Source organism: Microsporum canis, genomic scaffold, assembly GCF_000151145.1.
Source record: "Microsporum canis CBS 113480 supercont1.8 genomic scaffold, whole genome shotgun sequence".
Taxonomy (NCBI): domain Eukaryota; kingdom Fungi; phylum Ascomycota; class Eurotiomycetes; order Onygenales; family Arthrodermataceae; genus Microsporum; species Microsporum canis.
Window position 1 is genome coordinate 789,658 of NW_003299162.1, and position 20,627 is coordinate 810,284.

The window sequence follows — 20,627 nt, forward strand, 5'->3', positions numbered from 1 at the left end:
TGCGTTTGAGTCCTGAGATTTGGAATGGGTGAGAGGGTGAGCTGAAGGCTGGGAAGATTCTGCAGTGCTATTTGTAGAGAGGTGGGTGGGTGACGGCGTGGGCTTGTTGTCGGATGTGGTGATTACAGGAGGCGGCACAGTGATGGTAGGCGCAGAGTTGGCCACGGGCGGATCAATGATGCTAGATATAGCGGGAGAGGCGCTGGCCCGAAAAGGAGTGGCGGCCGGTCGAGGTGGAGGTGTTACGGTGTTCGGTGGTGGGCTATAGGATGCGTTGGCCTGAGCAGCCGGCGCGGGTTTCACAGCAGGAACGGCAGGAGTAGAGACCGACGAGCTGCTCTCGATAGCTGAGCGAATAGGGTCATAGTTCTGCCCACTAGAGCGTGGGAGAGACGCGGGACGGGCCTGAGGCGGGGGAGGTGGTGGTGCATGGTGAGTGTTGCTGTTGCTGTTGCTGTTGCTGGATGGCTGGTAGGCGTACGAGGAGCCCGCAGACCCGACGGCTTCGTAGGGGCTACTCCGCGGTGGATAGGAAGCCGGATGATGGGGCGATGGCTGCGGAGAGTGTTGGGTGATGTTTTGCTGCAACGAGAAGGCCGGTGCTGGTGAAGGGTGTGCGGAGGCGGTCTGCGGAGTATGCTGGCCAAGCTGCTGCTGCTGTGGATGGCCTGCCGGAGTCGAAGTCAAAGGGACCATGTCTGTTATCTTTGCCTGTCGCGGCGTTGCGGAGGGTGTGGTCGTTTCATCTGCTTTGTGCTCCAGCTTTGCCTTCTTCCGCGATGCAGCCGTCGCCGCTGTTGGTGCTGTGTTTGCATCCGGGCTGTCTGACGGCTTGACATTGCTGTTCCGCTGTCTCCTGGGCTTCGGCTCGCCGTCCCTGCCTGCCGCTGCGGCCCTCTCGCCGGTCGAGTTCCTCTCCCGCTTCGGCTTCGTCTTCTCATCGTCGTCTTTCCTCTTCCGGACACGCTTCTGCTTCGGCCCTGTGGCACCGTCCAGCTGACTAAGCGTGTGGCTGGTGTCTGTATTTGTGGCTGGTGCCCTGCTGTTCCGCCGGCTTTCTTTGCCACTTTTCCTGCCAGCAGCGCCGGCGTCTTCAGGCACGACAGGCTTCTTCTCGTCCATCGTGATACTGCTGCTGCAGCTGTTGGTGCTCGGGTGGTCGATGGCTGACGCGGGCGCTCCGGATTGAGCGGGCTGAGCTTGGGATTCGAGGTTGGATTTGGATTCCGATCTGGCCTGGGATTGAAAAGTCGACGGGATCGCGATGCTCTCGCATTCAGAGAGTGAAGTCAGTGACGGCGAGGAAGGCGGGTCCATTATCCGGACATCCTCATCCTCATCAGAAACGATTTCACGATAGGAAAAAAAAAGCGGTATTATTTAAAATTTAACCTGTTATGGCTTTTTTTTTAGCTATCTCTGACAGGTACCGAGGTGGTGAGAGATGAAGGCAGCTGATCGTGGTGTGTTGTTGTTGCTGTTGTTGTAGCGAGGAACGTCCAGGTAAAAAAAAAAAACTCCTCGTGTGTTGTTGTGTTGTTCGTTGAAAGAGAAATAACGAGCTTGACGGAAGGAAGGGGAAGGTTAGCTTAGTTTGGTTGAGTTGGTTTTGTTGATTGCGGATCGCATTAAAAAAAGGGCAAAGGGAAAAAAAAGAGACTGCGTTGGCGATGCACAAAAAGTTGACGATAAGGAGAATTAATGAGTTGAGATGGGGATGGTGAAACAAGCACGTTGGTTTTGAAGAAAATTCGAGCTTCAAGTTTGGCGTGGCGTGGCGTGGGTTGGATCGATAGCTGCTGGGAGTTGGAGAGAGTAAGGGGAGCCGGGGCTATAGACTCCTTGCCGGGGGAACAGAGGAAGAGGAAGAGGAAGAAGAAAAAGAAGAAGAAAGAAGGGAGAGAGTGAAAGAAAAAGGGATAAGGAGAGATTAAAAGAAAGCAGAAGCAGGCGACGGGCAGGCAAGGCTTACGCGAATGATCAATGGATGGAGAAAAGGTAAAGCAAAGAAATGAACGTGAATGGGGGGATGGGCAAATCGCTAATTACACATCCTCTCCTCCCTCAGTCCATCCAGCCCGGTTTCAATATTCGAACAGTTTATCGTATCCAGCGTATACATCGTACCCATTGTGGTGGATTCGGGCAGCGGGCTTACTGACGGAGCCACGGCTGCAGCGTACGGTATCAGCAGGGGCAGCAGCTGACTGTCGGGCTTCTCTCCAGATAAGCGGACGAACCAGAGCAGCAAAGTTACATAACTCTCTTGTACACTGGACAATTGGCAGGAGAGGGGGAGCTTGGCGGCCACAAGAAAAGCAGCAAGTTCGAGCAAGGGAAGAATTGAGAAGCCGAAGACTTGATATGGTGTGGAGGCCGCGCGAAGGAACTAGTGGCTAGCGCATAACAGGCGCATCCCTGATGACTAAGGAGGCGCCAGTCACCCTTAATTATCTGTGTGTGGACAGCATCTACCGTTTTATAGACAGACGCAACGGGGGGGAGGCCAACGTCTGTGGGATAGGTCGCCTTCAGGGTTGGAATACTGGCTATACCGCCATAATGGTACGTCACGTCGGTGAATTTTTTTGTCGTAGCTTAGCACTGGTCTATATCGGCTGTCACCATTGCATTAGCTCGTCGTGGTTGTTTTTCCTGCAGGCCGGGGATCGCATTCGTTGAGAGATAAGGCTCCCGGATGATGCATCATATTTGACATCTGTATGCAGCAGTCAGTCTCAGATTTTGATGTCAACCGCTTCATTGACTCGCTGAAGCTGTTTCTTCGTTCCATTTGCCTGTCACTCTCCTCCGGCGCCGACCCTCTCCAGTTCGATAGACGGGGTCACGGGGATAGTTCCACTAACCACCAACCACATCCCTGGCTCACCTCGCTCCTCCCGCCACCAACTGTCATCCACGCCTGTCATCCACCGTCTTCGACCTCTTTTCTATATCATCCTGTCGATGTTCAATGTTCGATGTCGTTGAATGTTTGTCGTTCGAAGAAGAAGAGTTCTCCATGTCCCGATCTGGTTTAGCGTCCGGCCTCGTGCATACCCTTGAACTAGTCCTTTTTAGAATTAGCGTCTGCAGGTCCGTCCGTTCCACACTAGTCCAGATTAGAACTTAGAGTTTTAAGCCGCAGGTCCCGTGCTTGGCCCAGACTGGCGGGACAAGAAAAAAAAAGGAAGCACTTTGAACTTCATCTTTCTTCCAATACTGCTCACTTTTTAACATTCGCCCATATCACCGCATCACGACATAGGGATACACGTACTGACAAGCGATAAAAGTTGGTCTGCTAGTATCTTATTTTTGTGGATTCCTTAAACGATGGCGTTCCGCGGTGAGAGGTTTCACCTCGACCTCTCTGATGACGACGATGCACCCGCCACTGCAACAGCTACAACGGCCCCAATTCCATCTCTCAGCAGCTTTGTTAACGACATTCAAGAACGAACACCCTCCGCGCCTACTCCTCCTTCAGCCCCGACGCCTAAATCCTCGCATACCAAAACTGGCTTCCCGGCACACCGCAAACGCAACAAGGTATCCGCGTTCAAACGACAACGTGAAAATGCAGGTGTTGATGCCTATAGTGATAAATCTGTGGCGAGAGACGACACCGAGGCAGATGAAAAAAGGGCTATTGATGAAGAAAATAAGCGGAGAATAGACGCTATGTCGGAGACGGAAATCGAAGCTGAACGAGCTGAGCTTACGGCCGCCCTGCCTGCGTCATTGATCGAAAGGTTGCTGAGAAGGGCAAACATCGACGAAGATGGCCAGGAAATAAAGGGGAAGAAAAATGTTAGAACCAGAGCGTTGGAATCGAGCCCTTCTGACTTCCCTGACGGAGAACCGAAGAAATCAGTTTCGTTCGATATACCGACCAAGCAAGGCACGCCAGAAAACGCTCAAAACAACGAAAATGAACAGTCATATATCCAGCCAGACGACCTTCCGCCATCGATTCCACCGCCTGACCTACATCCGGCCTCCCAACCACCACCACCAATCCACTTCCCTCGTCCGCCACCCCGCTCCGATCCCATGCCAAACCTTGACCCATCCTCGCCCTCGTTTCTTTCTGATCTCCAAACCCACTACTTTCCCGACACCCCTCACTCTGCGTCAGGTCTGTCTTGGCTACGCTCCTCGGATTCTGACTCTGACCCGTCATCCGCCTACCACCCTTCTAGCACTGCAACTTCTATTGCGCCGGCAGCACTACGCTTCTCTCTGAAAGGAGCCATCCTCCCGCCCCGCACAGCACTCTCCATACCCCCATCCATGGGCCTTCATCATCATGCGGCCGACCCAGAAGCGGCAGGATATACAATCCCGGAGCTCGCGATACTATCACGCTCTACGGTGCCAGCCCAAAGATGCCTAGCTTGGCAAGTCTTAGGCCGTGTGCTCTACCGCCTTGGTAAGGGTGAATGGGGTGATCAGGACAGTCCGTTAGTGAATGGGCTGTGGAGTGTGGTTGAGCGGGAATCCGTTGTGGCGGGCATGTTAGCTGAAGCTGGAGGGGATGTCGATGTTGATGGAAAGAAAGAGTCCTCCAACAATAACCAGCCTACCCCAGCTCCGGCAAAAGCCAGGGGTATTGGCCGACATGCCAGTGCTAGAGCATGGGCTACAGAGGCGGTTTGGCTTTGGCAGCGAGGAGGTGATGGGAAAAGAGGACTTCGGAGAGAATCTGGAGCTGTTTAGAGCGACCTTCCATCATATCAGCTTCTTGAATATTTCCGCAGGCATCACTGCTACAATGCATTTACGACTAATGACTTGGTTTTCCTATCGAAAACGAAACTAGCATAGTGAACGTAACATTATACCATCACGTTAAAAAATCCTCTCAATATTTGAGTATATTTACTCTGGAGTTCAATGATATAAAAATGTACATTGTAAAAGTGTATTCCATACAACTCATCTCTGCCTCAGTAAATCTTGCCAATCTGCTCTCGCTTCTTAGGGAATTTCTCCTTCCGGCCCGTGATTGCAGCCCGGCAGTATGTTCCGGCCCTGCTAAGATAATACATCATAACACTAATTACTCTCTTTGGCTTTCCAGAAGGCCTCCTCACACGGATCAGGTAATACAGAGCGACGGTGGCACATATATTGAAGACGATATACGCCCATCCAATACCGAAATTTCGCCATCTGTCACTCCAGTATATTTCGGAACCCGCTAGGAACTGATCACCACTGGATAGTGGACAATATTCGCATTGGCTGTTGCTTGTCGGATTGTAAAGGCTTCCTGGAACACCTGCCTGCACAAATTCTTGAAGATATTGAGCACATGTAGATCCCCTTGGGGGATCGAAGACTGCCAACTCGTTCTGTGCACACCTCACTTCCCGGGAGTGTAGCGTTGTTGCTGCTAACCCACCAACTGTGTAAGTGATGGGGGATACACGCCACATGAACCTCCAGAATCCTGGCAGGGCGTTGGGTTTCTGGAGGACTCCGTTGAATGTAACCATTAGACCGAACATAGTCGTTGCAATCCCTCCAGCTGTCTCAGCGTCGGGTAATCCAGCGATTATCATCTGCGCAAACGTGGAAGCGAATATGAAGAATTGGATACAGTATAGTAGGAAGAGGCCTTGTTGTTCGGAGGAAAGATGGGCGCCAAATGTGGGATAGAAGAGGGAAGCCCAAGCGATTATCCCAAGAAGAATCTGATAAGGTATTTCAACTATTATGTTTGCAAGCAAGAATATTTTCCAGCTATACGCACGGGAGGGGCGTTCTCGAACTTCGAAAAGATCTCGCTGTGTGACAAAGCGTGGCATAATCTATTATCGTATTAGCACCAGTTCCTTCATGTGCAAGAAGTTAATTTTATTACCTGCTGGACAAGGGAACTGAAGATTGTTGTCAACATGAATATGGAGAACAAGCTATTTTGAAGACCTGCCATAGAGGTATTCTGCAGGAAAAATGAGAAACCGCTAAATAAAGTCCGTTGTTAGTCTTCTGCATGAATTAAAATGGATTGATAGATGAACTCACATGAACAAGGCTGATGCTAGTCCTAGAAGCAGCTTGCCCCAGATGTACGAAGGTGTTCTCCAGTACTGCTGGAACACCCGAGTGGTAACGCAGTAGAGCTGCGCGGTAAAAGGCATAGCAAATTCGCTAGGTTCTTTTTCAGACGGTTGATCGCTGCCCTCGTTCCTTTTGCTTGTTTCTAATTGAATTCGGTCAAGCTCTTGTTGAACCTGATGACTCTCGTTACTATCTTTCCATACCGTCGGCCAGTCAATTTTCGATTGCCCACTTGGCCCAGCGCCGACAATGTTAAGCATATACTCTGCCGGGTTTTCACTAGGGCCACAGGGCTCCGCTCCATGAGTTGCAAAATAATTCAACAAAGTCTCTGAGTTCTCGCCGATATCTCCGAAATAAACAGTTCTTCCGCCCTTAGCTAAGAAGAGCAAACGATCGAATTGTTGGAAGAGGATGCCCGATGGTTGGTGAATGGTTGAGAGGACTGCCTGCCCATTATCAGCAAGCTTTCGTAGAAACGTAACAATGGACCAAGAGCTCTGAGAGTCAAGTCCAGATGTAGGCTCATCAAGAAACAACAGAAGTTGTGGCTTTGCTGCAAGCTCAACCCCAATCGTAAGAAGTTTGCGTTGTTCAACGTTAAGCCCTTCCCCTGGATTACCAACCACGGCTTCACTGAAATCTTCCATGCTGAGCATCTTTATCACATCCTCAACATAATCATACTTTTCTTTTCTTGAAACAGATTTGGGTTGGCGTAGGTCTGCGGAAAACCGAAGCGCTTCGCGGACAGTGGTTGTCTCTAAATGAAGATCTTGCTGCTGGACGTATCCGGCTTTTCGCTGGAAGGATGAGTCCAAAGGTTTCCCATTTACGAGCATGTCCCCTGTGATGACACCAGTGGTAGTTCGTTGCGCTAATGCATCGAGGAGGGTAGTCTTTCCCGCCCCCGAAACTCCCATCAGCGCAGTTAGTGTTCCGGGACGGACCCAGCCTGAGATATTATCTAGAAGCCGGCGAGGCTCCCCCTTAATAGTAATATCATACGTGACGTTTCTCCAGGTAAATATATCATTCTGCGGTGGGATAACTGCAACAGCAGAACTGCCCCGAGCAGTCTCTCCGGAAACACCATTGCTGTTTTTGGGAGGTACCTGAGCTGGGTCATTGGAATGGACAATGCCTCCAGCAGCAGCCTCCTCATCTTCTGATCTCTGGAAATTCTTGGGAAGATGCCCTCGACGAAAAACCAGAAACTCGGCGGATGAAGTACTGGATAAGTTGAGCTCAGAAACCACCAAGTAGACAAAATAGAAGAATATGAGGAAACCCAATAGAATCCCTAAATTCCTCCAAATATGTGCGTAACTGTAGTCATAGCTGGACTGCACCCATGCATCACCCGAAACCGACATTTCCCCAGGAACAGCTCCAGCAACAGGGCATGCAAAATTATTTCCACTCCCGTATGGAGGAACGGGGGTAGCACATGTATAGCGGTTGCCGTGGACTTCATTCACGAGTAATGATTCATAAGCGTATGCAATGGGATTGATATAACGAATCCACTTAAACCAAGGATGCCTATAACGTGGGTTAGCATATAGAGCCTTTCGAGTTATAAGGAACTGGTCGATCTAACATATAAGCAGGTTGGAGCGTGAACCCAGTGTATATAACAAGAGCAAGTATCATAACTCCGGCCATAGCAAGAGCTTGGGATATACTCTTGGTCGCTGCAGCCAATGTGCGAAATATAGCCGACATAACGAGAATTGTGAGAAACGTAAACAGGAAGAAGATGAAAAACTTTGCTGCAGACCTCTGCAGCCCTCCCAGGAAATATATGATGACATTGAATGCCGTGGCGAGGAGGAACTTGATGGGTATATCTGCAACAATACCAGCTAAGGCTTCTGAATACGCATGATAAAAGGCAAAATTGACATGTTTGACAACAATTGGGCGTTGAGCGTCTGTAAACGGATGTCAGTAAATTCTTTGATGAGTCTACATTAAATCCTTACATAGTCTATTTTAAAAGCAGGTTAGCTTCCATGAGTCTTATAAACAATAGAGAGACACTTGGGGAGCTTTTGAACATACCCGTTGATTTCAGTGATTGACATCAGGCCGTTAAGAAGAATAGCAAAGAAAATGACGGAGCCCTTTGCGAAGAAGCCGTCGGTAGTCTGAGGGGTATTGAAGAAAAGAGAGCCAATAATCAGAGCCATCATGATTTGACTGATATTAGTCGAAATTGTAGATGACTTGTCTCCCCATAGGCGCTGGTATGCGCGAACCGTACATAGCCTTACTTGCATCGGAACGCTGATTCTGTAAGGAGATTTCGACGACGTGTGTTTCGCTTGAGCCTGCTCGTGTGCTTCGCGTAGGCCTTGGAGATGGCCTTCTTCCGGCTCATATTCAGCCTCAAAATGATGCATGTCAGCCAAAAGTAGCTTATTATTCTGTGACTGTTTCCAGTATCGTTCAAATTCGATTGCAGTTCGCGGGGTCCTGTTCTCAAACCCTTCCTTCGCTATTCTCTCCTTGGGGTTGGTCACGGAAGTCAAGAAGTCCGCAGTTGTCTGCCGAGGCGGGCAATGCCATCCCATATCCTCAAAGTATTGCTTTGCGGCCTTGGTTGGGCCGAAGTAGATCTGACGTCCTTCATAAAGCACAATCACCTTGTCGAAAATGTCATAAATGGCCTGACTAGCCTGGTAGATTGCGAGGCACTGAGTAATACCGCCGACTTGAGAGCTGATCTTCAGTGCCTTTGTGAATTCGAGGGCAGTAGCTGAATCAAGGCCTCGGGTAGAATTATCCCAGCAGCAAATTGGAGCACCAGAGAGTGCGATTTCAGCAATACTAACTCGCTTCCTCTCTCCACCGCTCACTCCACGGACGTAGTCATCGCCGACTTTTGTATTCTTTGTGTGGCTTAGGCCAAATACCGACATCATCACCTGTGCTAAATGCGTTGAAAAGTCCTTTCGACTCACTCCAAGTACTCTATTAGAGGGCGTGCGAGCAGCAGCGGCGAAATTGAGAGTCTGACCAACTGTCAAATGAGGGAAATGGTGCTCGTCTTCAGCACTATACACAGCTTCGCCACGAAGCTCCTTTTTGAAAGTACGCTGAGAGACTCCGTTGTAGTGGATGATGGACTCTCTGCTCTTCTGAAGACCATGTAATTCACCGCAGATTGCTTTCAAAAAGGTGGAACAGCCACTGCCAGGTCTACCTAGGACCATAAGAAGCTCTCCTTCACGCATTGCCCCATTAAAATCGTGTAGTATGACCTTTTCGGGGTTCCTACCCTTCCCGCAGAGCTCGCCGGGACGAAATGGAGCGGCGAATGGCGAGAGGAAGGTGTCTTGATATTGTACAGCAGAGCCAGAGCCTGAAATGGTAAGGTTGCGAAACATGACTCCAGTTCTGTTATGCTTGATCCCTTCCTTCTCCATGATATAAAAAAACATACGGGCCCATTTGTAGAAGTCGAATTCGGGCTTCGTGGGGTTGAGAACAGGGTCGCCAATCTGGACACCAGCCAGAGTGTCACGTCGATTCAACCGGCCTCCGTCCTCTGTGGCAGACGGGGCATCAGGATGAGAATCTATTCTCGAGAAGGCAGAGGCAATTCGAACCAATTCCGGCCGGGTCTGTGGTGACCACGTCCTAACTGTTTCATACATGGCTCCCGATTCATTATCGGATTCGTATCTATCATCTGCGCCATCGTTGGCAGAGTGGTTTCCGTTTAAACTGGCGGGGCGATGTGTTGTCTCGGTGATAACTTCACTCTCATATTCTTCAAATAGGCCAGCAGGCCGATCAGAAACAGGGTGAGGAGGAGATTGTGAAGCCATTTTGGACGAATGGACAAAAGGACGGGTGGGCGCAACGAGTGGCCAGCCCCTGCGTTTTTATGTCGCAGTCTATATACAATTTGATAGGAGGGCGATAAGAAATCTCGGCGAACGCTGCTGAGTTAATATGCAGTTTAATTCGGCTCTGTTAACCATTTCCGAGCTTCCCGGTTTGTGTATACATATATACACTAGATATGTATACGGAGTACTATGGTATGAAGAAGACATGGCATCCGGAGAGGAGCAAGCACAGGTTGCACAACTCGTCTCGATCCCCACCAAAAATCAAGGTTACTGGGCCATTTCTGGCCCGGCCTTGATCTACAGGCCTGGTAGATCTGTATAAGCCAACCAGCTGTGTTTCCACAAAAAGTCATTTCGGCAGTAGTGAAGTATCTTGTTCCGTGGTAGTGTACCGGAGCACATGTGTAGGTATCCCCCGATCTTGGACAGAAGCTCACGTTCAGCCGACATGCGGAACCTTGGAATGACGTTAATCCGCAGAAGATCCGGACAGGCATAAAATCAGGGACGTTCCCGTTGGCCTGTCGGGAAGAATAACGCCCGAGGGTCCTTCAGCTGGTCCTTGGCATGCTCAGTTTGTCCGAGATTTCGATCGATGGTACCATTAGTACCATGTAATAGCTATAGTTTCAGGCGACCTCATGTGAAAAAGCTGCTGATCCAGGAGAGATGAGATGGCATCAGGACGGCCTCATCCATCTCCATCTACGGCCAAACTCCCCGCCCAAGTCGTTACAGAACTCGATAGCATAGCATAATTCGGCCCGACATGTTCCTATTGATGAAATTAGCAAGTTATGAAACGTCTACTTTGTAAGAGGGTCTTCTACTCCATCATAGTTAATATTGCTAGCCTGGGGATGTGCTATCGTGATCGCACACTGATGGGTTACCGCCTTGCACTGCTTCAACTCTGATCAAGCCACGATGGCTACGATGAATATACAGCCAGGCAAAGGAGATAAGAAACTCCTCCTCACCTTGCTTTTTCTTCTTCAAAGAGCTTCTGCCTTCAAGCGTGGAAGTTCGACTTGCTCGCCACACGCATAAAGTGCTCTTCGTGGCCAATAGAAACTCCGCTTCGCTAGTTAAATACGATTTATTTCATTGGCTGGAATTTTGGCCACTGATTGGCTCCTTTCAACATGGCTCGTGTTAGCTTAGTCATAATTATTACGTAAGGATCTCCGTACATAAATATTGTTAAAGAAGATACGATACTCCCACCAAGCTCCCAATACAGCCAACATCACCCCGTACTTGATTTCTATCAGCATCCCTTGAACTCTTCCACTAGAGATAATAGAGAAGACGTGTCTCATCTGGCAGTTCTGGTTTTATCGACCCTCAAAGCTAGGGAGGATGGTATTGCAAGGTTTGCTCAAGAAAAGCTCTATCGATACTAACGCCAACTTCAGTGTTTAATGAGCACGTTAGGTTTGAAGACCCTCATTCTTCGCACTCAGTTTAGAATAGCCCGGTCAATCTTTGGATCTCTGGGTCCAACTGTTGTTAGGGTCAGCCGGAATCATGTTATTAAAGGACCGTGCCAGCTCCCAGAACTTGAAGCACTTCTCTACATTTCAGAACACACCACCATCCCAGTTCCTCGAGTCAAGTGCACCTACGATGGGCCGGGAGGCATTTATATTATGATGGACCACATTCAAGGCACAGATCTTGAAACCCTGTGGATGCGCGGCCTGGAGCCCCAGGAAAAGGACACCATCATCAACGATATTGCGGCTATCTTAAGCCAACTCCGAGCACTTACTCCCCCAGAAGAAGGAATAGTTGCATCCGCGCAGGGCGGTGCCATTCTTGATCATCGCATCGGTAGTCAACCGGTTGGCCCATTTAAGTCCCATTCCAGCTTCCACGCTTTTTTACGGGGCGGCGTTCCACTGGAAAACACTGCCAAAATTTATGGGGACGAAGTTGCATCCTGCCATAGCAACAACTATCTGACGTTTTTCTCACATTCGGATTTAGCCCCGCGGAATATTATCATACGCCATGGCAGAATTGTGGGAGTCGTGGACTGGGAACTTGCAGGCTGGTACCCAGAGTACTGGGATCTAACAAAGGCCTATTACAGTTCATTTAAGGTGCCAGACTGGCCTGAGAGCATCAAACCGAAGCTTCCTTCATACGCGGACGAGCTCATGGCAGAACGCCTTCTTTGGAGGCTGTATGACGAACCAGGGAATGTTTCGGGAAACTAGTTTGTCTTATAATCACAAACACATAATGGATAAATGACCCGCGAAGGGCCTTCCTGGATGGTGTATCTTACATTTGCGGCGATCTTAACGAAAGGGCTGCCGGTAAATTCTTCAAATGCTTTGCATGATGGCTTTAGAACGATCTTCCCCGGAAATCTCTTCAAGGATCAGCTCCGTAAAAGTGTCTTCTTCCACAAGATAGTCCTCACTTTTTGAACTCGATTATGAGAGACGTGAGCCGACTAACTACATTGTACTGATTGGAGTGGATTGCTTTTATCCTTCAAAGCTTCTTCACCTTCAAGCTTCTTTTCGACTTGCTCGCACTCGCATAAAGTGCTATGCGTAGCCAATAGAAACCCCGGTTCGCTAGTTAAATACAACTAGCAAGCCCAATTTATGCCATACTTCGTATTCTGTGTGCCGTCACTGGCATCAAGAACTCTGGTCTGCCAGGCGCGGGGTTTTTGGTCGAGTTGTTGTTTGGTCGTCGTGGACGGCGATGGAAGAAATATAAGTAGTTACTCCCGTAGTCAGTTGGGGGCAGTTGAGGAAATCTCCAACACATATATCGATACTCCTGATATGCATGGCGTGTGATCGTCCAGCTCGATATTCGCCTGTCTATACCTACTATGGCTCCCCTTTCTGAAATATGTATTATTGGAGGCGGAATGAGCGGTCTTGCGGCGGCGTTGGCGCTGGCCAAATATCTATCGAGCAGGGACGAGCTCATCAATGTCACCGTCTATGAGCTTCGCGACGAGCCAACCACTCTGGGCGGTGCCGTGAATCTGATGCCTAATGCACTGCGAAATCTCGACAGGCTCGGGGTGTACGAGCACCTGCAGGAGAATAAATGCGGCGCCGAAGTAGACCGTATTGAGCTGTTCTCAAACTACTCTGGGCCTGGCCAGCTTGCGTCCATGGACTTTGTAGACACAGAGGGCAGCCCGCTGGGAGGATTCAGAGGCCTCAGGGTGATGAGATCTGACCTCATGTCGGCCATGCTGGACGCTATCAACGCCTCTACCTATGCAAATGTCACGTTGAGGATACTCTATGGCAAGAAGGTTGTCAGGCTGGAAGAGCCTTCTTCTGGAAACAAAGGAGAGAAAAAGGTACTAGTATCGTTCGAAGACGGAACAGAGGTCGAGGCAGATCTGGTCCTGGGCTGTGACGGTATACACTCCAAGACACGGATGAATTACGTCGAACCCGAACGAGAGCCAGTCTATACCGGTATTTCCGTGGCCCAGGGATATGTCGATCGCAAGGCGGTCTCATCGGACCTACATTTCAAAGCAACGGGCATGAACATGTCACGAAAGGGATCCTTGTTGGCTACTTTCTATGAGCCAACCCACGAGAGCATCTACCTCGCGTCCGTGACGGAGGCCAAAGAAACGCTCTCGCGAGATGGGTGGAAGACCAAGGGAGCAGACCAGGATGCCGTTAAAGCGGACATCCTCGATAGATTTGGTGAATCTGCCTTTCCCTGTGTAAGGGAGATGATCACGGCATCAAACAGCTGGTTCTTGTTTCCCGTCTACAAATTACCACCTGGCGGGAAGTGGTGCACCGAGAGAGTCATGTTACTAGGAGACGCAGCTCATGCAGTAAGTCCTATCACATCTGTAGATATTTTTAATGTGATATATATATTTAACAAGGCCATATAGATGCCCCCGCAGGGTGAAAGTATTGGAATCGCCATCGAGGATGCAATCTTGTTTACTCGCACTCTAGCGAAGTATCGATCCCACCCTCTGACCGAGGCATTTAAAGTGTACGAAGAGTTGCGTCGCCATCGTATAGATGAACATTATCAAGAGGCATCGAGGCGATGGGAGACCGTTCGCGACTGTGGCTATTTCGTGAACAAGCTGAAGGAGGTCATCCTGCCCTGGTGGATTTGGTGGTCAAACGACGCTCGTACAAAGACCTTCATGTCCGACGCTGAGACAGCCGTAATCCCCTAAATAGAAGACATTTTATGACAGTCATATATGTTAATGCGGGTGGAGACTTGATTTTTTTTTTTCAAGACGGTGTCGAGGCATTGTGGCAGAGAAAGAGAGCACCCATATACGTGAAGTGGTACCATATATTGACCCGGAATATAGTTATAAGCCCCCACGGTTAAGTTCAGATGAATCATTATACCCCATATTTTAAACCGAATATTGAGTCATTATTAAACCATACCAACCCTAAAGCCGTTATCCTTATCCCTATTTAACCCCGTGCTACATTGCCAAGTTATAGTCAGGGTTTCTTCCCTATAACAACATGCACTCTTTGGTAAAGATGCAAGGAACGATCTTGAAGTTCCGCCCGAACTTGAGTACAAAGAGTGTCGACCTCTTCCCAAGACCAATTCAAAACACGAGTATAGAGGGCAGGCGTGTAGGAGTCAACTGCCTGCAACGCCTGCACTTGTTGGAACTTACCAACTTCTTTCATTTCATCGTCCTTTGGCCAAGTGCCGATTGGTAGCTAAGATAAAGTGTCAGTAAGCTGTAGAGAGATGGAGGGTAAGATTAAAATTTACTGTCAAAATTTGAACCTGGACACTCCGAAAGCCAGCCCTGACCATCCGAGCGGGCCAGGATCCGGCTTCGGTCATAGACTTCCCAAACAAGGCACTGGCTTTATGCAGGTTTGCAACGTAGCCAGGTAGAATCCCTGCTCTCTCCATTCCTCCGTCAACGGAGCAGATAGTTGGGTCTATCGTTTGCATTTCGAGCCAGCCACCAGGGTTTAGATTTTCGAATGCTTGGGCGAAGAAGTGGTCGTGGTCGCCAATGAATCCCATCAGCTCACGGGTGTGTATAAAGTCAAAGCCACATGAGTAAGACCATTCTGTTTCGTAGTCGTCAATTTCAAATGTCACGTTGGGTGGAACCCTAGTAGAAACGATTAGTTTGCGTTTCCTTTCTCAAGACAAATATGGGCTATATGTACCAGGCTGATTGTATTGCACTCAGGTCCGTCCCTAAGATAGAGTGTAAGCCACATTACTAGGATAAGCGAGGATATACATACCAATGACCACAGAGTTGGGATGTTCACTAAAGGTTATCAGTAACAAGGTAGATGTATACAAGATTCAACACTCACTCTGCAAAGTCATTTGCCCATAGGCCTGGCATCAAGTTAGTTTAAGCGTGTACAGATGATGGAGGAGATAGCTACCTGTTCCGGTCCCCAGATCTAATACCCTCCTTGGGTTTGAAATTGGAGCAATGTGGAGTGCACCCTCCAGAAGCAAGAGGTAGATATGGTGAACAAGGTCCATCCGATCTTGCTCCTCCTTATCGTTGGGCTATGGATTATATCTCGAATCAGAAGTATGCTCTCTAGGGATAGGGGCCAAGGGTGTAGGGTATCCATACGAGAGTGTATATTCCTTCACGGAATGCATGGTACCGCCGGCCATTCTATATCACCAACCCATTAGCGATCACTGGGTGCCGCAAAGAACTAGTTTCCATATTCCAGGCATTCCAACCTCATATCTAAGAAGAGCATTAGTTATCTAGCTTAATACCACGGTGAAGGAGGGATCTCACTTGTAGTTGAGAACGCTAGAGGTTAGAGAGCTTAGGTAGCTCTGCTCCTCGGGGCTAGAGCTATGCATTAGCTGGTGCAGCCGCCAAAAAGGGGGGGAAGGATATTGAGAGCTTTACAATTCGCCATACGTGGGGTCGTCTTCACGATCCTCTACCGGATGGCATGCCTAGAATCAATATCAACACGCTGACCTAAAGAAATTAAGTAGGCTGGAGGTATTTGTGGGAGCCCAGCGTACGTTGAGTTCGACCCTGGTTTCCCTAATAGCAACCATAGCTGTTTTAACTGTACAAAAGGAGTATTCAGTGTTCTTTTGACTTTAACTATAGGAGATAAAAAGTGGTAAGAGTGTTGGCATATAGCGGCAGCTCACAGGGCAAAGCAAGCTAGATAAAAGATTGCTGAATATAATATTGCACTGGAAAAGAGATGCAAATGCTAATGTTTTCTGTGCCTTTTAAGTACTCCGTACAGTCGCTGATGGGAAACTCCCTTGCCACGGCCAAAACTTCACATTGGCAACTGAACCATTGACCAAACAACTGGACCAACCCAAAAGGTTGTGAAAGTGAGGAGCCAAACGAAAACGACGGGAATGAGGACTGCAGTAAGTGATAGAAAACGATGCGTGTGATTGCTAGATTTGCTTTTCGGCTCTCCACCCCGGTGCATCATCCCGTACTATTCATGCAGGATGGCACCCTTCCCGTTCTGCGCTAATGGCTCAACTTTCCTCCTATGGATTTGGATTTGTGACAGGGATCACCAAGTGGGATGATTTAGGCAGCTTTGCAACGGGGAGAAGATTATATAACATGTCATATATATACTTTCATGGCGAGACCGATGGCTTGTCAGGCCGTAGCCGCCACAAAAGACGATACTAGGCCCGAAGGGAGGGACAAAGAAATTCATTCCATGTCTGCAGATGCTAATAATAATGTAGCAGTCTAGTTATCTGCTAGTTAAAGGTGAGGAGCTGTGGATGCAACGAGCGCCTCCCCGTCGACTTGATCGCTGGGCCCATGAACTCTTGCTTTGGGTAGACCGTATCTCGCCACGAACGAGTAAAAACAGACAAAGGAAGCTGTTGTTGAACCCTGGTTAGCTTTATGAGACTGTCCAGACAATTAGCTCGATGCCAGTCAGTATGCCAACTCTTGTGACTAAGCAGGGATCGTGATCCGTCCTAAGTATGCATCAGACGATGGCAACGTTCTGTTTGGAGTTACATACAGAGTAGAGAATACTTACCTTTCTTTATGGTTGGCTGGCCGGCACACATCAGGTAGCAAATAGCTACTTGTTCCGTATGTATCGTCCGGATATGGAGTACTCCGTATATTATTGCTTTCTTTGGATACTTACCTAACAGGCTCCAGGGGGATCCTGAGACACAGTATAACCAACCATAAGCACGAGGATAAGCCGGCACTTGATATTATCTTCTATACAAAAACATCATGCATGTTGAAGTATCAAAAGATTGAAAGCGTTGAAAAGCACAAAAAAAAGGAAAAAAAAAGCCATCGACTCGCCAAGACTTTGATGACTAATCACACGTGATATATCACCTGACCAAATCCCAAAGAAGATATTACTAAGCCGGTCACTCACCGCCTTTAAGCTTAGTCATCAGTCACGTTGTCTTTCCGCCGCATTCAACTTGGCAGTTTTTTTTTAGGTGCTGAAAAAAACTTGCGACTTCATCATCTTCTGACATCGACAACTTCGTCCCACCCGTCAAAAACCGCCCTAAAAGACGCTTAGCCCTGCTGCACCAGCGCCTGACAGGCCAACGAACCAACCCCGGAACGCCGTATCTGCCCTCCGTCTGCCTTATGGAACCCATATCCTCACGCCTCTCCCGCCTGCACGGAGCTTTGGGATAACACCTATCTCTACAACCGTTTCGCCCTCCTTAATATATATCAAGGGACAACCGCTAGAGACACCTGCATAAAAGACAGACCCACACACGGCTTATCCGATAAGGAACTGCTTTGCCCCCCTCTCTCTCTCTCCGCATAAATCAATATAATACTATCTTTATCTCTCAACAACACACGGAAGAAGAACGTTGATATATCGAGGAGTATCGCCACCATGCGTGACCTCCGTCGACGTGCTCTCGAGAGCAACAAGACCGTCTCTCGTAAGGCTCAGAGCCGTGGAGTGTCTACTCCTAACTCGAGGACGACGTCCGCCCACAGTTCTCGCCAGTCCTCGAGAAATGTTAGTCGACACCCTTCGGACGATGAGGATGATGATGATGATGATACTCGGAGTGTAGGCACTGCCTGGAGGTATGGCATCCTGCTCGTTATCACCGTTATTTTATCTAACAACTTGATAGCAACATTTCGGCTGAAGAGTCCGGCTCAGGGGAGCAAGACGCAGAAGCAAGTCGAGCGCCCTTGCAGGATGTGATCGACGAACTCATCGACCGGAAACGTAGCAGCGTTCAGGGACGAGAGGACTACCTCAACTTGTTTGTCCGGATGCTGACTGCCCACTACCACGAGGAAGAACTCGGCGAAAAGGTGGACGAGCTGCTCAAGGCGTTCGCGAAATCCATCCGATCGGAACCAAGCGAGAAGGAAACCATCCTCGCCCTCAAGGCAACGTCTCTCATGGCCGTAACCATGATGGATGACACCATCTACCCGTCCATGAGCTCGGTCGTCAAACGGGCCATCATGGACTCGCCTTCTTTCGCCGTCAAGGCTGCCGCTATACGAACTCTGAGTGCGTGTACGATCTTTGGTGGGGCAGGTGATGACAGCATAATCGAACAGATGAACTTCTTGCTGGAGATAGCCATGTCTGACGGTGCCTACATTGAAGCCACCGATGACTCAGACACGGTCACCGCAGCCCTTGAGGAATGGGGATTCCTCGCCTCGCATATAGAAGACCTCGAAGTCGAGAGTGAGGAGGCCATCGAGGCCTTCGCAGACCAACTGGATAGCAGTGAGACCAGCGTTCAGGTCGCAGCTGGTGAGAACATCGCACTTCTTTACGAAAAGAGTTACACGCCCAGGGAAGATGATGAGTCGGATGAAGAAGAGAATTACAACATCACAGACGACGACCGCTCCTCTTCCCTATCAGACGATGAGGATGATAACGGCGCCAAATTAATCAAGCGCTACGACGCATACCACAACACACACCGCATCATTAGACAAGTCGAGTCCCTCGCCCACATATCTGGTCGCCACATCAACAAGAAGGACAAACGCTCCCTTCACACCAACTTCACATCCATCTTAAATACCGTCATCAACCCCCGCCGTGGGCCACAGTACAGCAACGCCATCGACTTTGAAACCAACCACAACTATGGGAGCCGCAAGACAGTCAAGTTCCATCGTAACAGCTACATGCGTGTTGATAGATGGTGGAAGTGGATACGTCTTGCCGCCATGCGCAGAATTCTAGGAGGAGGGTTCGTCGATCACTATTTCGAAGGGAACAGAGCCATCCTGGAGACCTTGCCAGTTACCCTAGGCGTAGGCAACTCGGGACCCGTGTCCAGCAATGGGAAATCCAAGTCTGGGAAAAAAGGCGCCGGAAGAGTCAAGGGAGCCGATGTCCTCTCATCCTCTCATTGACTTGTTCTGATTTGATTCTGCGTTTACTTTCTGTCTTCCTTCTTTTTTCTTTGCTTCTGACTTCATGATATCGGTTTACGACGCGGCTTCGTCCGCTTTCTCTTAATGCACACGAATGACTAAAGAAATATATGATAAAAAGGGCTTGCTGGGTTAGTCGAGCTGGTTTACGGCGGCAAATACATGTTCGGGTATTATTGTCTCTTCTCTGTTTCTTTGGCGTTTATTCAGCTATTCTTGTCGATGATGATGGATGTCGCTACTGTTAGAACCCTTCTCTATGATGTATGCTCGACTAATAAACAATACGACGAGCCTGTTGATATTAATAAGAAACAAACCTATAATAACTAGGCTGATAATACATTCATTTAGTGATTTACAAGTCGAGCTTTGCCACGCTGTCAGTCAGTCAGACATCCCCCCAGCCCCCTTTTTCTACGAGCGAGAAAGAGAAAGCATTCCGATCTTCAGGTAATATATCAAGTATTGTATTTATGTAAAGAAAGCATCCAAACTATGTACATTCCTATGAATTTCTGATTGCCAAGTACCATTGCATGCATGCTAGAGGTCATTATTATGATAACTACACAGGTAGGTGCTATATGTATGTATATATGAGGTGGTAGGGTATGAGAACTCGAGAGTGAAACACAACAGGAAGAGTGACAATAACAGGGGTGCAAAGGAAAATGATAAACTATGAGGTAAATAAAGGAAATGAAGAGCAATGATTTAGGTAAACATAGATGAACAGGCAAAGTAGGTGATAACTGGTGGAACAAAAGATAGATGGCGCCGTTTGAAATGTAAATGGTTAGGATGGTAACTTAGATGCAGATTGGTCAGGTTGGAAAAAAAATGATTGGTATGGTACGAGTTTGGGGTGTTTATATCCTGTTCTGTTGCTGGTTTCGCCAGGTATCGGATGTAGGTGGTACTGGTAAGGGGCCTTTTGGTGGAGGACCAGCTAGATGTGGAAGGCCAGCGGACTGAGAGCCGTTTCTGGTAGAGAGGTAGCCTGGTGAAGGGGCAGGGCGAGGGACGGAGAACGGGCCCTGGGTAGATGTAGCGGAGTGTGGGTAGGGAGAGCGGGAGGATCGTCCGCTAGGCGAGTAGTTTTGGCCCTGAGTGTTGAGTGATAGTTTCTCAAACCCCATTGTCGAAGAGCTGTCTACGGGACCGTAGGAAGCCTGTGGACGTGATCGAGGGGTGATATCTCCGGCGATGTTAAGGGGGATTTCTCCTGAGGTTTGAGGGGAGGCGAA

General features: G+C 48.9%; 8 protein-coding genes across 8 annotated transcripts in view; 4 read left to right on the plus strand and 4 right to left on the minus strand.

Annotated features, from left to right (window-relative positions):
• MCYG_08225 (conserved hypothetical protein) overlaps positions 1 to 1,317 on the minus strand; it is a gene marked incomplete at both ends in the record, with an annotated part of 2,388 nt that extends 1,071 nt beyond the window's left edge. Inside the window, one exon of the mRNA XM_002843096.1 lies at positions 127 to 1,317. Within this exon, the coding sequence (XP_002843142.1) occupies positions 127 to 1,317 (1,191 nt within the window). The remainder of the gene's footprint in view (positions 1 to 126) is intronic.
• A 2,019-nt stretch (positions 1,318 to 3,336) lies between these two features.
• On the plus strand, positions 3,337 to 4,722 carry MCYG_08226 (conserved hypothetical protein; the record flags this gene model as incomplete). Its single annotated transcript, XM_002843097.1, has 1 exon — positions 3,337 to 4,722. One exon carries the CDS (start codon positions 3,337 to 3,339, stop codon positions 4,720 to 4,722), a length of 1,386 nt encoding a protein of 461 aa, XP_002843143.1.
• A 230-nt stretch (positions 4,723 to 4,952) lies between these two features.
• MCYG_08227 (ABC transporter) lies at positions 4,953 to 9,911 on the minus strand (the record flags this gene model as incomplete). The annotated part of the gene is made up of 5 exons (XM_002843098.1): positions 4,953 to 5,819; positions 5,873 to 5,975; positions 6,037 to 7,617; positions 7,761 to 7,949; positions 8,140 to 9,911. The coding sequence occupies 5 exons, from the start codon at positions 9,909 to 9,911 to the stop codon at positions 4,953 to 4,955; spliced, it is 4,512 nt and encodes a 1,503-aa protein (XP_002843144.1).
• A 1,172-nt stretch (positions 9,912 to 11,083) lies between these two features.
• On the plus strand, positions 11,084 to 12,163 carry MCYG_08228 (conserved hypothetical protein; the record flags this gene model as incomplete). The annotated part of the gene is made up of 3 exons (XM_002843099.1): positions 11,084 to 11,115; positions 11,182 to 11,313; positions 11,410 to 12,163. The coding sequence occupies 3 exons, from the start codon at positions 11,084 to 11,086 to the stop codon at positions 12,161 to 12,163; spliced, it is 918 nt and encodes a 305-aa protein (XP_002843145.1).
• Positions 12,164 to 12,798: 635 nt separating this feature from the next.
• Positions 12,799 to 14,145, plus strand: MCYG_08229 (salicylate hydroxylase; the record flags this gene model as incomplete). The annotated part of the gene is made up of 2 exons (XM_002843100.1): positions 12,799 to 13,782; positions 13,846 to 14,145. 2 exons carry the CDS (start codon positions 12,799 to 12,801, stop codon positions 14,143 to 14,145), a joined length of 1,284 nt encoding a protein of 427 aa, XP_002843146.1.
• A 286-nt stretch (positions 14,146 to 14,431) lies between these two features.
• Positions 14,432 to 16,013, minus strand: MCYG_08230 (conserved hypothetical protein; the record flags this gene model as incomplete). The annotated part of the gene is made up of 9 exons (XM_002843101.1): positions 14,432 to 14,662; positions 14,718 to 15,072; positions 15,287 to 15,311; positions 15,362 to 15,491; positions 15,562 to 15,606; positions 15,651 to 15,684; positions 15,739 to 15,792; positions 15,868 to 15,905; positions 15,978 to 16,013. 9 exons carry the CDS (start codon positions 16,011 to 16,013, stop codon positions 14,432 to 14,434), a joined length of 948 nt encoding a protein of 315 aa, XP_002843147.1.
• A 1,832-nt stretch (positions 16,014 to 17,845) lies between these two features.
• Positions 17,846 to 19,356, plus strand: MCYG_08231 (IFRD domain-containing protein; the record flags this gene model as incomplete). Its single annotated transcript, XM_002843102.1, has 2 exons — positions 17,846 to 18,045; positions 18,096 to 19,356. The coding sequence occupies 2 exons, from the start codon at positions 17,846 to 17,848 to the stop codon at positions 19,354 to 19,356; spliced, it is 1,461 nt and encodes a 486-aa protein (XP_002843148.1).
• An 893-nt stretch (positions 19,357 to 20,249) lies between these two features.
• Positions 20,250 to 20,627, minus strand: part of MCYG_08232 (MAP kinase kinase Ste7) — a gene marked incomplete at both ends in the record, with an annotated part of 2,042 nt that continues 1,664 nt past the window's right edge. Inside the window, one exon of the mRNA XM_002843103.1 lies at positions 20,250 to 20,552. Coding sequence (XP_002843149.1) covers positions 20,250 to 20,552 — 303 coding nt within the window. The remainder of the gene's footprint in view (positions 20,553 to 20,627) is intronic.